Source organism: Antechinus flavipes, chromosome 4, assembly GCF_016432865.1.
Source record: "Antechinus flavipes isolate AdamAnt ecotype Samford, QLD, Australia chromosome 4, AdamAnt_v2, whole genome shotgun sequence".
NCBI classification, from domain to species: Eukaryota; Metazoa; Chordata; class Mammalia; order Dasyuromorphia; family Dasyuridae; genus Antechinus; species Antechinus flavipes.
The window spans coordinates 65,150,117-65,168,707 of record NC_067401.1 but is presented as its reverse complement, the minus strand read 5'-3'; the positions used below and the strand labels follow the sequence as shown (position 1 = coordinate 65,168,707).

Genomic DNA, 18,591 nt, shown 5'->3' with positions numbered 1-18,591 from the left:
AGTATATATAGGCAGAGGGCATGGGTATATATTGAATATGAAGGGATAATATCTTTTTTTAAAAAAAAGATGAAATTAAGGGGTGAGAGAAGAATGTACTGGGAGTAAGGGAAAAGGAGAAGTAGAATACTGCAAACTATCTGCCATAAAAAAGAGGCAAGAAAAAGCTTTTACAGTGGAGGGGAAAGGGGGAAGGAGAGTGGGAGTGAATGAAACTTACTCTCATCAGAATTGGCTCAAATAAGAAATAATATACATATTCATTAAGAATATAGAAATCTATCTTACCCTGCAGGGAAACAGGAGAAGAATGGGATCTGGAAAGGGAGGGTGATTGATAAAAGAGAGCACATACTGGGGGAGGGAGTGATAGTAGCAAAATACTTTTGATGAGACACAGAGTAAAGGAGAAAGAGAATAAATGGGTGGGGAGGGGAAAAGGAATACAATTAGCAATAGTAATTGTAAAAAAATCTTTGAAGCAAATTTCTCTGATGGAATATTATTGTTCTCTGGGAAATAATGAGCAGAAGACTTTCGGGGGGGGGGGGGGGGGGGGGGAACACCTGTAAAGTCCTCCATGAACAAAATGAAATATACTGTATACAAAGCAATAGCAATGTCCTGGGATGATCAGCTATAAATGATCTTATTATTCTCAGTAGTACAATCATGCATAATTACTCTGAAGGACTTATGAAGAAAAATCCTATCCATACCCAGAGATGATTGAATTTGAATACAGATTAAAGCACTATCTTAACATGTAATTTGGGAAAAAATTTAATATAAATTTAAAAAGCAACAAACCAAAAAATTCAAACTCTTTGATCCTTCATCCATCAAAAATTGCCGCCTTCCAATTTAACAGATAAAACATTTTGTACTTCCCTGTGATATATATCATATTCTATCTTTTATAAGTAATTGATATACATAACTGAACTCTCTTACATTATACACCTCTAGTAAGAAGGGCCTATGTTTGATTCCATTTAATATTCTGACATAATAGGTATTCAAAGGATATTTAAATTTCATTCAAGATCAAAATAACATTTAATGCTTAGTATGACTGAAAGATAGGTGGGTTGATGGCAAGAAGTGATAACAGCTCCTAGATGTGAAGTGACAAGAGACAGAAGATAGCATGTGCCAACCACTACTACACCTCAATAATCATCTCCATTCGGATTTGGAGGAAGACTGTCTAGGATCTTGGACCATTGGTCCTGCTTCCATCCCTAGGTCCAGAAATATTATTTAGAGAAGTATTTATTATATTACTCAATATTTGTAAAATGGACATTGACTGCTACTGATGAGCAGGTAAATTCAAAAGCTGTGAGAGTAGCATCAACCCCCAAACCATCTGTTTTCCTAACCAGCATAGCCGTCACGTTGGAAAGCAACCCCTATGGATTATATATTTATATATAATAGTGTGATAACTACTGGTGCTGCAGTGAAGATACAGTAAATAATATTCTTGTCTCCAAAATTTTTGGCATTGTCAAATGATTCAACATCAACAACTGATTCTATTTTTACCAATGGAAATTATTCTAAATAAGATTTAATATTATGTGCATTACTGTTAAACATTAAGGATCAGGGGACTTTTCCATTTGACCAGTAGCTACAACCTTTTGTGTTGTTTCCTCTCCATCACAATGGTAACTCATTTAAGTGTAGAATGGAAGGAAGGAAGAAAAGAAAGAAGTAAATAAGATTAAGTACCTACCACATGCCAAGCACTATGGTGGATAATTTTACAAATTTTGCTCTTGCTATTATCCTCATTTTCCAATTGAGGAAACAGAGGCAGATAGGGCTTAAATAATTCACCCAGAGTCAAAAAGGAATAAAGCTGAATCTCAGATCTTTCTCATTCCAGGTCTGGCACTCTATTCCCTGGGCTACCAAGTGGTCTCTAAGACTAGGAGTTTTCCCAGCGCTTTGCACATACTAATGCTCATTCATTCATATGTATACAGACAAATTAGGTTACATTTCTTCAAGGTTACTCATGATTAAACAGAATCTTGGTATCTGGAATTCTCTATATGTACGAGACTAAGCTTTCTACTTTTCTGTTCAGGGTAATGATGGACCCTGAATAACAAACAAAGCAAATGAAAAGCTTTCTAGAACAAAAAAGGTAATAAGAGTTCAGGAATGGTAATATTAATTAAAAAGAAAATTACATATATTTTTCCAATGTGGAAATATATTAAACAGTGCAACATATGAGAAGTCAGTCAGTCATGCAACAGCAGCAGCAAAAAGGGAAAGTGGAAGCACTTCTCAAAATTGAGAAATTAGTCTGTTCCCTGAAATATTACTACAATTAGCCACAATGGTGATAATGCAATGTAGCCAAAAACATATCACAATTTGAATTCATGGAATTGTCTGGTTGATTTTATCATTTTAGATGTTTGAAAAATAAAATACAAAACAAAACAAACAAATAACACTTGGGTATTATTTCTATGTAATACCCCTAAAATCAAACAGATAAGCAAAATCATACTTGCCAATTTTTTAGTTTAATTAAATGAAGAGCGCCAGTAATTGGCGTAAAAGAGGGGAAACAATAAAGAAAGGCATTTTTAAAGTCATAGCTTTGAAGGAAGCAAGGGAACTAAAAAGGATGGGAAGAACTTTATTTAAAGCATAGGAGCATTCTTGCGCAAAAGCAAAGGGTAGCAGCCGGATTGCTACAGCAGACTAGTCAGCTTGGTCTATGGAATATGGAAGGTCGAGTAACACGAAAGCAATCCAGAAAGATAAATTATCAACATGCTATGAAGAGTTTTTAATGTCAATTTAGTAGTCACTGAAACGTTTTGAGCACAGGAATGACATTGTCAGACTCGTGCTCTTGGAATATATAGTGGGTGAATTAGAGAGTGGAGACTAGAGATAGCAAGTTCAATCCGGAGGTTATTGCTAGACTGCTAGTCTAGGGAAGAGGTCAGGATTGTCTGAACTAGAGTAGAGGTTATTTTAAGTAGAGAAAAGGGAGTCAGGTCAGAAGTCAGAAAATGTTCTGACAGTAAACTCAAAAAATTCAGCAACTATATAGAAATCCAGTGAGGGCAAGTTATGATTTGAGGTTCCAAGATTATGAACATAAGTTTTAATGAAGACAACTTTAGACTTGTCAAGTTCTCTTTCTATTATAGGCATTGTAGCAAATTGCTTTTACTTAAGTGACTTAAATTTTGGGGGCTCTTAAATGTATTTTTTAATCAGTCTAACCAATTCTACAAACAAATAGTAGCAATATCTTCCTAAAAACGGCTTTCAGAATGCTATGCCCATCGCTGAAACATTTCTAACAAATCTCCCATAGCCCACAGAATAAAGTCTTAAATTCACAGCATATTTTTCAAGGTTCTCCACAATTTGCTAAATTTACCTTTAGAAAGTTACTCATCTTTTATTCCCATTGAATATACTTGAACTGACTTGTCATTTTCTAAAACTTTCCTCAGAAACTTCACCTCCCTATATATTTTTGTTGAACTCTTTTACTTTTATACCACCTGTGTTTTTCTACATTATAACATAATTGTAACTGTACATAATTACCAGAACACACTATCTTTTCTATGCTTGTAGCACCCATGACTAAACACTTAAGTGCTGCTTATCTCATTCATCTTGAAAGCATAGATTTGATTAGGCCAAGACAGTGAGCATCTACACAGAGCAGAGGCTGACAGGAAAGACTGCTACCAGACACCACAGGGGTAACAGTCACAGACTTAGACCTGTAAGGGATCTCTAAAATCCTGTCTAAACCCCTCATTTGATAAATAAGGAAACTCCCAGGCAGCCCAGAGAGGTCTGTCCAAGGATACCCTTTGCTGACATAGCTGGCAGAGTTGGAACATGAAGCTGGGCCACTCACTCTACTCTTTCCAAAGTAACACAACCCTTCTCATCCCTATCTTCTAAGTCTTCTAACAACAGAAGTCTGTTACTTGCTCAGCCTAAAAGGTCAACAAGTTTGCAGCCATTTGTGGCTCTTCCTAGGAGAGCCATTGAAAGGGCTCTGGTGCCAGAAGATGATTGCTAACAGGCAGGAAGCTGATTCCTGCTTAATTCTAAGAGACAGTAAAAGAAACCAACCTTCCTCCAAGCACAACTGAGTACAGGAACAGTAGGAATCCTACTGGTGACAGTAGGGGTGAGAATGACTTTTAATAAATTGGCTAGTGCCCAATTCTCTTTAAAAAAACACTAAAAACTAAACAAGAAGCCACACCAAGACAAATGTTATTCAACAGACTATGAAGCATAGCCCAATCCTAGGAATTAAAATCAAATGCATTTGCAAATTTGTCTAAAATCAAGTCTCAGTAGTCTATAGAATAAACACATTTTTCATGAGATTTAAGAAATTTCAGACTTGTTGAAGAATACATTAATTCATAGAAGCTAGCTCAAAGAAGGAAAGAAATGATCAGCTAATTTAAACTGGTAATCTAGGGAAATTACAGATTGGGAGGGCTAATGGCCATTCAAAAGGTCATCCAAGTCAGCCTCTGCTTTACAGAGAAGAGGAAACTAAAGTTCAGAGAGTGGGAATGACTCACAAAGTCAGGGGGAAACCCCTGGCAGACTGACATTCAAGCCCCAATCCTCTGTCTCCAAATCACAAGCCTTTTCCACTGTGTCACACATCGATCACTATATAATGATTCAGATATTTGACTTGAAGATATTATAATAGTACACATTCAAGAATAACTTAGATTCTGGAACACTTCATGAAAAGGATCAAATAGTCTTGTATACAGTGAAATATACCAGCAATTTAGTGGCAGAGAAATATTATAGAGTACTTCAATAAACAATTAAGTTTTCTGAAGACAGAATTTGGCTACTCTTTTTATGCCAGCTGCCTAACAGATGCATACTCGGTTTTTGTTGAATTGACCACACATTCATATTTCTAACATATAACTATATTCAGACTGGAACTTGAGTTCATTAATTCAAGATTAATTAAACCATGACTGTACACAAAGTATGCTGGAAGTTTAAGGAGACACAAAATTTAGATACTTAGCACAGTGTCTTCATTGATTAGTCACACAATAAATGTTTGTTGAATTTGGCGCTGAAAGAAAAAGTTATTTAGTGTTGTAAGAATTTGTCATGGCTATTTTGTACACATTTAATTGTAGGGTGAGAAGTAAATATAAAATCACACAGAATTTTATCAACAATCTGTGCTTAATTGTACATATTCAAAGGAGAAAATTCAAGTGCAATTAGAAAATGAGAATGGTAAAGAAAGGTCACTTGTTTAAAACAAGCTATATAGCATTACCTGCAAACCACAGCAGCCAACAGCACTCAAGATGGAAGCATTATGAACAATTCGATATGGGATCCCCATCTTTACTGCTCTTAGAACAAGATCACTATGTGTTGTGGCACTATGGGAAAAAAGGAATGGGTTAGATTGAAACAATAGCCAGGTTAGAGTAACAAAGACTAAACAAATATGTTTAGAAAGTAAAATTACTCTGCACCATGAGAAATGCTATCAAATAGGTCAACTCAGCAGCAACCTTTTCCAATATGTTATGTACACAGCAGAAGACTTACTGCTTCTCTATAAGAACTGAAAATATGAACAGACATACACTTCATTAACCCAAATTGCTTTCTCACAAAGCTAAAACTGAAATAAGTGGTATGTTTATTACTTCTTAAAGCAAATTTAGCAGCTATTTAAATGAGGAAAGTTCACCAGTCCTTTGCTCTGCATACACCTGCAAAAAGACATCTGTTGAACAACAAAAAATTAAGTTTTTAAACACAGCAACATAACTTCAATGTTCTCAATTAAAGGATAAGATTCTTCCTTTACTTTTTGTGCAATCTCCCAAAATACAATACAAAGCAAACATTCTTATATATTGTCATCTTTATATAACTTCAAGATGTATATATTTAAATTTGATATCTGAAAACCATCATTGTTTAATTGTAATTAGTTTTCACTGTAATATTTCAATAAGTGCTACTATATATAATACTCCTCATTGTATTCATGTCCTGCCTGTCACCATTCCTTCCTATTTCTTTATTCATATAGACCTATAACTACAATCAACCCCCTCCCCACAATCCCACAAACAAACAAATGAAAGTGTTATGTATGTGCTACAGCTATTGGAATTGTAAAATGAAAAACATCAATTTAGAATTGCATTTACAGAGCAAGCCTTTTATTTTTCATTAGATATGAACTCTAAGGCCTACTGAGCAAAGCAACATTAGCATGTATAAGTAACTACATACAAAATAAGCAGAATCTGTCAACTGGTCAATGCATACTAAGTAGCAAGATCAAGAGCTTTTACCCCATGAGGCAGGTGGAAACAGATGAACAGATACTCACTAGGGAAAAAGCCTATTTAGCCACATACATAAAGCAAAAATTAATCCAAAAAAGCAACCAATAAGTGACTTGCTTTGCCCTGAGTTTTGAAATTACACACAAGCTATTTGTAAGGAATTATTTCAGCATGAACTTCAGCAGAATCTCATTATTTCATAATGTGAAGTAGAACAAATGCCTAATAATGATTCTAAAGCAGTCAGCCGATAAAATAGAAGTGCAGCAAAACTGGCTTAAAAATAATTATATAAGTCTTTACCCCAAGATTACTTAACACATCAACTGGCTCTATTACATGGGCACTGAAAAATAACAATTTAATAATGACTTGCTAATATATAAAGTGATTTTTTTAAAAAGAAACTAAAATATGAAAGTTGAAAATTTTCTGTTATTGAAAACTGGGAATGATGTTGAATTTATTAGTTTTTGAGTTTATTAATAACTAGGTTCAAAATTCTCAAAAAAGGATGTAAATTGAGGAGTATAAGACATCTGATCAACATTAGTGATTTATCACTTTACTCCTTCACAGGACTAAGGAGACTGCTTCCATATGAGTGGTAAGGAAAATGCAAAAGCTGACTACTGTTTATGATACAGAAAAAAAAGATCCCATGGTAAAAGTAGACATGTTTTCTATAGAAAAGTAGATTTGTTTAAAAGTTTAGAGAAATTAAGGAAAATGAATGGATGCCCATCAATTGGAGAATGGCTGGGTAAATTGTGGTATATGAATGTTATGGAATATTATTGTTCTGTAAGAAATGACCAACAGGATGAATACAGAGAGGCTTGGAGAGACCTACATGGACTGATGCTAAGTGAGATGAGCAGAACCAGGAGATCATTATACACTTCGACAACGATATTGTATGAGGATGTATTCTGATGGTAGTGGATTTCTATGACAAAGAGACCTAACTTAGTTTCAATGGATAAATGATGGACAGAAACAGCTACACGCAAAGAAGGAAAACTGGGAAACGAATGTGAACTATTTGCATTTTTGATTTTCTTCCCGAGTTATTTTTACCTTCTGAATCCAATTCTCCCTCTGCAATAGGAGAACTGTTTGGTTCAGCGAATATGTATTATATCTAGGATATACTGTAACATATTTAACATATATAGGACTGCTTGCCATCTTGGGGGGGGGGGTGGAGGGAGGAAGGGGAAAAAACGAAACATAAGCGAGTGCAAGGGATAATGTTGTAAAAAATTACCCTGGCATGGATTCTGTCAATACAAAGTTATTATTAAATAAAAAAAAATAATAAATTAAAAAAAAGTTTAGAGAAATTAAGCTGTAATACATTATGACAACAAAATTGAAAATATTCAGAAAAGGAAAAAAATGGGGAAGTATCTAAAAAGAGTGAGAGCTATGCAGGGATATTGTAATTTTGATGTGCCATTAAGAGGAATTCACTTAAGAGTTCAAATTTAAAAGGATCATTCTAAAAATGGAAAGAAGGGCATATAATAAAGTTGATATAAAATAGTACTGACAGATCTGCTAAGAATACTGCCCCAAAGCCTAGAAATATGGTTAATTTGGACAAAACGCTAGGGACAATTAAAAAAAAAAACTTTTTAAAAAAGAGCAAGAACAAGGAAAAGATGGACCCACTACTTGGGACAACTAACAGAAATCAGAAGAGACATTCAGCTTTTATTTCACTTCTCTATTTAACTGACTATAGGCTATATGGAAGAGAGATAAGATTTGTGCTGTTGGTCCAGATTGTAGAAGTTGGAGAAAGGCAAATTAAGGGAAGAACATGTCCTAACAATTAAAAAAATCCCAAAGTTGAAGGGGCTAGCTTAAGAGTCAGGTCTTCAAGGAGAATCTGCATGACTGCTTTTCTGGCATTTTTAGTTCAGTTACAGATGAGTTCAACTAAATACCATGAATTACGTTTGCAACCAAAATTCTGTAACTTTGAAATTCTGCTTCTAAAGCTGGAGCTTCCAGGAATATGCAGGTGACAATTCCTCTGTCTGCTGCTCTGATCAAACCACTTCAGGAACACTGAGCATGATTTTCTAGGTATCAGAGTTAGGAGAGGATTGTTACTCTGCAAAGTAATCAGAAAATGACCACTGCTAGGAAGGTAAAGGACTCTTGACTACAATACATCTAAAAGCTTGTGAAATAACTGGCAATTGCAACAAGAAGACTATATAATGAACAATTCTGGTGGACGTGACTCTCTTCAATAATGAGATGATTCGAACCAATTTCAACTGTTCAGTGATGAAGAAAGCCATCTATATCCAAGGAGAGAACAGTAGGAGCTGAGTGTGGATCACAACATAGCATTCTCAATCTTTCTGTAGTTGTTTGCTTGCATTTTGTTTTCTTTTCCAGTTTTCTTTTCCCCTTTTGATCTGATTTTTCTTGTGCAGCAAGATAACTGTATAAATACATACATATATATATGCATATATTGGATTTAACATATATCAGACTACCTGTCATCTAGGGAAGAGGGTGGGGCAAAGGAGGGTATAATCTGCAACAGAAGGCTTTGCAAGGGTCAATGTTGAAAAATTACCCATGCTTATGTTTTGTAAATAAAAAAACAAAGAAAGAACTGTCCTTCATTTTCGAAGAGGACTTTGTAAGCAAAAGTGGCTTAAAAATAATTATATAAGTCTTTACCCCAAGGTTACTTAACACATCATTTGGCTCTATTACATGGGCACTGAAAAACAATTTAATAATGACTTGCTAATAAAGTGATTTTTAAAAAAAGAAGCTAAAATATGAGTAAAGAGTCGAGTTATGGTTATTCCAACTATGGCTGATCAGACCAATACAAGCTTGGAATACTCTGCCATAGTTGGGACACAAATCGTCCACATGATCGTTTGAAATGGCTTCTCTAACTCTGTGCATCTTGCATTTCTCCTGAGCTAATTCAATTCTGTTTTGCTCATAGAGCACACCTCCTCCTCTGATGAGGGCATGATATGGTGGGCGATCTTGTGGCAATGGTCTCCCAAGTCATACAATCAATTCTAAAGTTCTTAAGGAGACCTTGAGAGTGCCCTTGTAAGCACTTGCCCTCTGTCAGTTCTTAAAAAAATTTTTGGCAAGTATACCTTTGGCATTTGAACAATGTGGGCCCCAACAGAACTGTGCTCTCTCTCTTTTTTTTTTTTTTTTTAGTATGATGAATAGTATTCAAATTCATACTATTTGAAGTTTTTTTTTTAAATTTTAATTTATTTTATAATAACTTTTTATTGACAGGACCCATGCCAGGGTAATTTTTTTTACATTATCCCTTGCACTCGCTTTTGTTCCGATTTTTCCCTTCCCTCCTTCCACCCCCTCCTCTAGATGGCAAGCAGTCCTATATATGTTAAATATGCTGCAGTATATCCTAGATACAATATATGTTTGCAGAACCAAACAGTTCTCTTGTTGCACAGGGAGAATTGGATTCAGAAGATAAAAATAACCCGGGAAGAAAAACAAAAATGCAAATAGTTAACATTCATTTCCCAGTGTTCTTTCTTTGGGTGTAGCTGCTTCTGTCCATCACTGATCAATTCAAATTGAGTTAGGTCTCTTTGTCAAAGAAATCCACTTCCATCAGAATACATCCTCATACAATATTGTTGTTGAAGTGTATAATGATCTCCTGGTTCTGCTCATTTCACTTAGCAAGAACTGTGCTCTTTGTAACAGAGTTTGAATGCTTGGCAACTTAGTTTGAGAAAGGATCTCAGTGTCTGATATCTTATCCTGTCAGGTGATCTTCAGAAGATTCCTAAGATCTCCTACCTGGAGACATTTAGTTTAGTGAAGAGAATGTGAGAGCAATTGAGAACTATCTTTAATTATTTAAAAGGATACCATATGAAAGAGTATATGTTAGATTTGGTCTTTCTGGGCCTTTGGTTAATAGCCATGAGCAAAGGAAGTTGCAAAAAAAAAAAAAAAAAAAAAAGCAAATTTTGATTTGGTAATCTCAGGAAAAATTATTTGCTCATTATAGCTGTGCATATAAAAAACTGCTTCAAATCACTAAGTCAAAAATTCAAATAAAAAGAGCTGAAATTTCACTTCAGGTAAAGCAAACTGATGGAAACACTTAATGCAGAAGAGACTCTGGCCATATGGGCATACACTGCTGAAATTGGGAATTCAATATGGAAAAAAGCTTAGCAAATGACAAAAATATCCACTAAAATATTCTGACCCAGAACTCCCAGAGAAAGAACACTCTCTTGTCCTCCAAAATATTCAGAGGAGCCTTTTTTGTGTTAGCAAAGAAGAGGAAATAAAACGGATGTCTATCAACTAAAATATAACTAAAAAACTGTAGCACACAAAGATGATGAAATTTTACTGTTATTAGAAATGATGAATAAGATGACTTTAAAGAAGTATACAGAGAAATAAAATGATGCAGGAGATAAGTAAACAAAATCAGGAAAATATCATACATGATGATCACAATAAAGAAAATAACAAAACGAAACCTGAATAATCATAATAACCAGGAATGACCTGGAGAAGAGAGAGAACATGGATGACCAGGGGTGTGAAACACTGCATTGATAACTGCTTGAAAATGAAGCTAGATAATGAAGGGAATGAGAGAGATATTGGGAAATGGCCATATAACAAAAAATACTAACAAAATGTCTCTTATAACCAAACAGGCCAAAAATTTAATGGGGTGCATTAGGAAGTAGAGAAGCAGAGAATGAAGGACTATTTGTTGACTATGTTACAAGGGAAAGAGGGAAGATTCATTTTGGATAGAGGGTTTGACTTGATGGTGTGAATTCCCTTCTAATTCTGTAATTCCAGCTTTTAAAGTTATCAACCAGGAAAAAAAAAATCAGTGATGTACTTCATCATTCTTCGTTCCAAATTATACCTATAAACTGAAGCAAACAAGAAAGACAATATCCCGGATTTCTTTCAGCACAAGTGGTATGAATTCACATATTGTATGCTGTAGCTAGGTAGAGACATTTTTTTCACAAGAGCAAATAATAATCTGATCAGAGGTAATGGATGAAACAGAACTATTATTATTTCTTCTGACTTTCTGCAACTCCAGATCCTCATCTCTCTCCCCAGCCTTCTCCAACCAACTGTCCTTCAATATCTATTATAATCTAGACCAATCAAATAGTTTCTTCATAATTCTTAACTTCCTTGTTAGCTGCAATGAAAAGTATTACATGTTTAATGAAGTTACCTTTAGCTTCTATGAACTACACTTTTCTATTTTCCTTGTCTTTTTAAATAATCCCTTTCTTTGATCTTGTTTTTTTAATTAGAGCTAAGACTGAGTACTTTAACCATTAAATCTCTTCAATAAGCTGTATTAACTATGTTCAGGCTTTGATTGCTATTATCTTTGTTAACTCCCATAATTAAACTAGAGGTAAAAGTAACATGACTTCTACATGTCACATTTAACAAACACTATACAGATTTACAAACATTATGCATTATTTCATTTTTAATCCTCACAGAAACAGCATTAGGTACTTTATTATTTTTCCTCTAAAAACCTCTTCTTTCTTCTTACCTCAATGACCATGGCAAATTCTTCCAGTAACTCAAACTTGAAGCTAGAAGGGAGCATAGCACAACAGAAAGAGAGCTAGCCTCAAAGACTACAAAACTGAGTATTGCCTGTATTGCCTTCAGTGTATCCTGACTATGTGATCCTGAGCAAGCTAAGATCAGTGATCTGGGAAACTCTGACTTCAAGTTGTTGAGAAGAGGCTGGCTTGCATAGACAGTTTCCTCATTTGAGAGTTTGCATACAACAATTAAATCACAGGTTGAGTATCGCTATTCCTTTATCTCACAATCTAATCAGTAGATAAATAATAGAGCTCCCTATAATTGCTCACCTGTATTACTTCAACAGACATTCATCTCCTTCTCCTGTTTTATCTCACTCTAATCTTTCCTACATATTGCTGCCAGATTGATATTCCTGGAAAACCAATCTAAGCATGATAATCATCTTCTAATTCAAGTCTTCAATGGCTCCCATTATTTAGTAAATAAATCATCGTTTTTGCTCAGCTGGCTCAAATAATACCAAAACTTCAAGGGACCATATTTAAATGCCATTCATAATTTTCTCTAACCTGTTTTTCCAGTCTTATTAGTTCTCTTCTTCATAATACTTACCATGCTAAACACTAGCCAAATTATAAACTATGTTCAGTTTCCTCAACATGCCTCCTTGCTTGTTTGACTCTGGTCAGATGAAAATCAAATAAGAATATAAGGGAGGTACAGAGTCCAGGTCTAGGGAGAAAAAAAATTTTGTTTTTGAAGGTCAAAGAGGGGAAAGATATTCTCTAGCCTTCTGGCAATTTCTTTCTACAGAACTTTAAGGATGATCTCTTTCATACATTCTTCCCTGGACTCCTAGCTGTAAAGATCCATCATTTTTGTGAGTATGGGACTTTGTAACTCCTGCTACATTGCTCCTGTACTATAGTTGCATATATATCTTAGCTCTAATGAGAACTGGGCTGATGATATTATCCTTAGATGAAGGCATTATGTGAGGCCTAGCATAGTGTCCTTCAAAAACGAAGTACTCAATATTAATTGAATGACAAGAACAATTTACAAATCGTAAAACTGTAATCTGTATCTAGATTTGTAGTCAGAATGACTAAGTTCAAATCTGGTCTCCAACAATTACTAGTTATGGGAGCCTGAGTAAGTCACTTAGCCTGTTATACTTTTCCTATCAGTAAAATGGAAATAACACCTTCCTCCCAGAGCTGTTGTGAGAATCAAATGAAGTAATATTTGTAATGTGCTTTGTGAACCATGAAGCTCTATGTTAAGTACTATTATTATTTTAACTCAAAATCACCTTTTTAATATATTCATTCTTCTTGGCTTTCTTTTTGTCTATGTGGTTTATGGCTAACTTCAAAAGAAGATATTGTAGATTTGAGTAAAATTTTAATTTTACAGGCTATAAATGTCAAAAAACAATCAAAACTCTAAGCTTCCCCATGATTATTTACAACCAAGTTCAAGTATAATGATAGACCTTCCCTTGTGACTTGTATTAATGTAAATTACTCTCTTTCTGACAGACACATGCACATGTAACTCCTTTCTTTCTGAAAAACATCCTTGGTGGTAGGCTCACAGTGATTTAATTGTCCTCATGCTCCTTAAAGCTGTGACATAAATCATGGGTCGCCAGCTGGAGACAAAGAATGCTTCTGTATGGCTTGACATGGGAGATTGATGATGCTTGACTAGACAAGCAGAAGTGCATCCTTCTGGTAATAGGAAATGCCATAGCTCCCAATGGATATAAGAAATTGAAATCAGCAGCTTAGGAAGAAAATGAATCAAGAACCTTGGCAGATTCTAAATTTGCACAATTAAAAAAAGGAAGAAAACAGTTAAATATTCAGTATATGATGCAACCAGCCTAGAAAAAGGAAAGGGAAACATCTTTTTTTTTTTTTTAAATAAAATACAACAAATCTAAAATCTCTGTAAATGATAACTTAACTTTTGATTATGTAATAATCTATGTCTTCATAAAAAAGATAATTCATTTAAGATAGCAAAATGACCTTTAAAGAGAAACACTTCAGACATCAATAGATTTTAAAGCCTAATACTTAATAGCTATAGGATGAATATATGACTAATGTATGTGCTTTATTGGACACCTAAAATAAAAAAAATTAAAAAAGGTATAGATAAGAGAAACGCAAAGTAAAAGTTAAAGCAAAATTTGCAAAGCAAATTTTAATTATATCTAATTTGATGAAATGGGATCTTTAAACATAAATTACTCTGAACATATCTTGATTTTTTTTAAAAAAAAAAGATATTAAATATTAAAAAGTGGATATTAATATTTGTAACTGAAAGTTCTGATTAGTAGGGAGTGTAACAAACTAGATTCACAGTACTTAAAAAAAGATTTTTGTTTTACATGAAAATATACACATTTGCCTTGTCTTACCCAAATGGATCACCAACAACAAGGAAGGCAATATCATTGACATCAGCATCTTTTATAATTTGTTCTATTTCTTGTTCCACTGCCTGTCTGTCAGCAGTAATCAATGGTCTTCCATAAAACTGCTCCTAGAAAATTAAGCAAAATACTACCATGAGAAAGAACTAGAAATTGAAAATTAAAAAAAGCATTTCCCCTCCCCATTATCATCCCTCATTCCTTTTACCTCCAAAATAAACACATCTATAGCCACTGCTACTGAAAATCTTGGCAATCATCCAACATAGAACAGTATATAACTATACAAAGAACTTGTGTTCTATATCATGTTGCAATTAAATTCTGTCTTTAGGCCTATCTTAATATCCCAAGGGGAAGCAGACCTTTTAACATCTGATGCTTTCTTTGAATTTTAAATTTATCTCTGAATGTGCTCCTCTTAGATGAAGGAAGAACAGAAAAAAGCTAGTAGAAATAATCCTAACTTGTGAGTTGTAATTTGTAACATGCTACTGAAGAATATTAGTACTATTCAAGATTTGGTACAAACATATTTTAGTGTTTTGGTTTTATGTGCTACATCTATCAACATCATCTGTAGGAGTTTAGAAAGACCAGAGTTATCAACAAGAAACATAAAGCCCACATGTAGTCCAAGCTTTTGTAGTATATATTTCTAGGCTGTTCCAGGAAAAACTAATCTTTTATAGTTTTTGTCTCAAAAGACCTCAAAACTAGAACATATCAGAATAGAGGTAAAAATGCCATAGACAAAGATGTTCCTCACAGAAACTTTGGTCATAAATCACTTGAATTTGAGTAAAGTCTAGGTAATATCAAAATGAATTAGCTTTATAAGCAAGTAAGCTATGGGGCAACACTAATCAATTTTAGATATTCATACTAAAGTGTGAAGATATCCATGTCCTTATTTTGTGAGATTGTGAATTTTTTGCTTATTTTGTTTTTTCAATATGAGTAGCTAATTTCCTAAGCTTAAGAGATTTTAACTACATTACTCAATTTATCCTTACAATATCCGAGTTTTAAGCTGCAAGTCAAAGAGATATTGACTTACAGTGCTTAAGCTTAGATACAAACCCAGGTATTCCAATTCTAGATCCAGTTCTACTTTTACTATTTATGGATTTTACATATAAAGAAAGTGAGGCATAGATAGTTTGATTAATTTGCCATCAATCAATAAGCAAAAATTTTATTGAGGACTTTAAATGCTAATCACTATGCTAGGCCCTAGGAGTTACAAAGACAAAATGAAATTAGATTTTGCCCTCAATGAGCTTAATGTACTATTAATGGAAGGAGAGCATGGAACTAAAACTCTCACCTTGTCCAATGTTGATCCCTCTATACTATGAGAATGAAACCTAAAAAAAAATTACTTATTAAGTAAAATCTAAGATCGCAAATGATAGTAAAATATAATATACTGGGTTGTCCTTTTTCTTTAAAAAAACAAAACAGTGATACTACTGACCAACTTCATGGTGTGCTTTCTCTCCTCTACTCTAGACTGTTTTATACTGAATGAGGTATATCCTTTCCCAGTTGGGTTCCAATTCATCCTACCTATCACCAGATTAATACTTTTAATCCCTCAATGTGATCACATCCCTTTATTGATTTTGGGCTGCCTAACAAATTAAAGTTCATACTCATTAGTATGGCATTAAAGGCACTCTACAATCTGGCTCCAACTACCCTTTGTTTTCAATTTTTTCTTAAAGTAATTCCCTCTTCACTAATTCTACATTCTAGACAAAATGAAATATTTATCTAACATATTCTGTGCTTACACCTGACATTCCTCACTCCATTCTCTAAACCCAAACACCATCTTGCCCCACCCCACCTTCATTTCATTCACCATATACATTTATTAAGAGTTTATGTGCAAAGTTCTATATTAAGCAATAGAAGAGATCCAATTTAGAGAAGATGTGATTGGTCACTGTCTTCATGGGGATTATAGTCTAGTATGATTTTTAAAAATCATATAAAAAGTATATTAGTCACAAAATAAAGTGCTGATGCCTAAAGGGAAAAGTTACTACTAAGTGAGAGAAGTAAAGGAAAGATGAATTTGTTCAAAGGTCTGGCTACTACCCACTCCTATGTCTTTGGGTTAAGCTACAAAATCTCTAGGGCTTCAGTTTCTTCAGTTAAGATGAGAGTATGTGTAGCCTAGCTGACCTCAAAAGGTCCTTCTGAGATCTAAATATATGATCCCAGAAGCATTTGAATTGGACTCTAATTAATAGAAAAGGAAAGAAGGACATTCCAGGTATAAGAATCAGCAAGATCAGGGACATGAAGGGGTGAAAGTTCAGGGAGCAGAGAGTAATATAATTTGGTTAGACTTTAAAGTGAATGTAAAATAAACCCAACGACTAAAGTTTATGGAATAAGGACTTAGAATTTGACAAAAATGTCAGATAGAAATTCGGTATAGCTCTACATCTCATACCCTATGCCAAAATAAGATCAAAATGAGCACATGATTTAGGTGTAAAGGGTTATACCATAAGCAAATTAAGAGAGCAAGGGATAGTTTATCTATCAGATCTTTGGAAAAGGGAGGAATTTTTGGCAAAAGAAGAACTAGAAACATTATGAAATGCAAAATGGATAATTGTTTTTGCACAAACAAAACCAATGCAACCAGAAGGAAAAGAAGGAAAGCAGAAAACTGGGAAAATTTTTTACAGCCAATGTTTCTGATAAAAGTCTCACTTCTCAAATATAGAGAACTCACTTAAATGTACAATACAAATCACTTTTCAACTGATATATAATCAAAGAATATAAAAAGAAAATTCTCAGATGAAGAAATTAAAGCCATCTATAATCATACAAAAATGCTCTAAATCAATATTAGAGAAATGCAAATTAAAACAACTATGAAGTATCACCTTATACCTATCAAATTGGCTAGGAGGACAGGAAAAAATAATATTAAATATTGGAAATATGGGGAAAAGCAGGACACTAAATATTTTGTTGGTGGAGTTGTGAAATGATCCAATCATTCTGGAGAGCAATTTGGAATTATACTCAAATGGTTATAAAACTGTGCATACCCTTTGATCCACTAGCACTGCTACTAAGTCTCTATCCCAAACAAATTATAAAGGAGGGAAAAGTACCTTCATATGAAAAATGTCTGTGGTAGTTCTTTTTGAAGTGGCAAAGAACTGGAAATTGAGTAGATGACCATCAATTTGGGAATGGCTGAATAAGTTATGATATATGAAAGTAATGGAATATTATTGTTATACAAAAAAATGACGAATGTTTACTTTAGAAAACCCTGGCAAGATTTACAAAAACTGATGCTGAGTGAAGCAAGGACAATCAGGAAAACACCGTACACAGTAACAGTAGGATTGTGTGATGATCAACTATGACTGACTTGGTTTTTCTCTGCAGTTCAGTGATCCAAGGCAATCCCAATAAACTTTGGATGGAAAATCCCATCAATATCCAGAGAATTATTTTCACCTTTTTTTTTTCTTCCTTGTAGTTTTTCCCTTTTGTCCTGATTTTTCTCTCCCAACATGATTCATATGGAAACATGTAAAACATGAATGTACATGTATAACCTAAAAAAAAGAATTGTTTTACATGTAAATGAGGAAAATAAAAATAATATAAAAAATAAAGTGAATGTATGTAAAATCAAACTGAAAAGATTTAGAGGGATGTTAGAGCATTGCCATGTAGAAAAATTTAGACTGTGTGGCACAGTGGGAAGTGCACTTAGAGCAACACAGTCAAAGAAACCTTTTTTTAAGTACCAAGTACTGTGACATAAGTTATCTAAATTCATTGAGCTTGATTTTCCTGATCTATAAAATTAGATAGTTCTTTTCAGCTATAAATCTAAATGTTATAAAACAGAGCATTAAAGATTCTGAATAGCAGAATAACGTGATTAGGTTTATGAATATAATATTTTGGCAGTGGTATAAACCAAGAATGAATTGGGAAGGATGAATAGGAAAATCTTGTCTTCTGTATTTGTATTAGCGCTTAGTACAATATCTGGTACCTAATAGATACTTAAAAGATCTTTCTATTGTAGTGGAATGAGGAAGTTTTGAAAGTAAATCTGGACAGACGGAAATGAGAGTG

The 18,591-nt window shown here is 33.9% G+C and overlaps 1 protein-coding gene across 2 annotated transcripts in view; it reads right to left on the bottom strand.

The window, feature by feature from the left end:
- The window catches only part of DPH5 (diphthamide biosynthesis 5), a 42,908-nt gene that overhangs the window by 18,019 nt on the left and 6,298 nt on the right, over positions 1-18,591 (bottom strand). The window contains exons 2-4 of one of the 2 annotated variants that reach the window (XM_051993232.1): positions 17,959-18,059; positions 14,440-14,564; positions 5,351-5,459 (exon numbers count right to left, since the gene is read on the bottom strand). In XM_051993232.1, the coding sequence (XP_051849192.1) occupies positions 5,351-5,459; positions 14,440-14,564; positions 17,959-18,042 (318 nt within the window). In that variant the 5' untranslated portion in view covers positions 18,043-18,059. The remainder of the gene's footprint in view (positions 1-5,350; positions 5,460-14,439; positions 14,565-17,958; positions 18,060-18,591) is intronic. The other variant, XM_051993231.1, reaches the window with a different exon arrangement.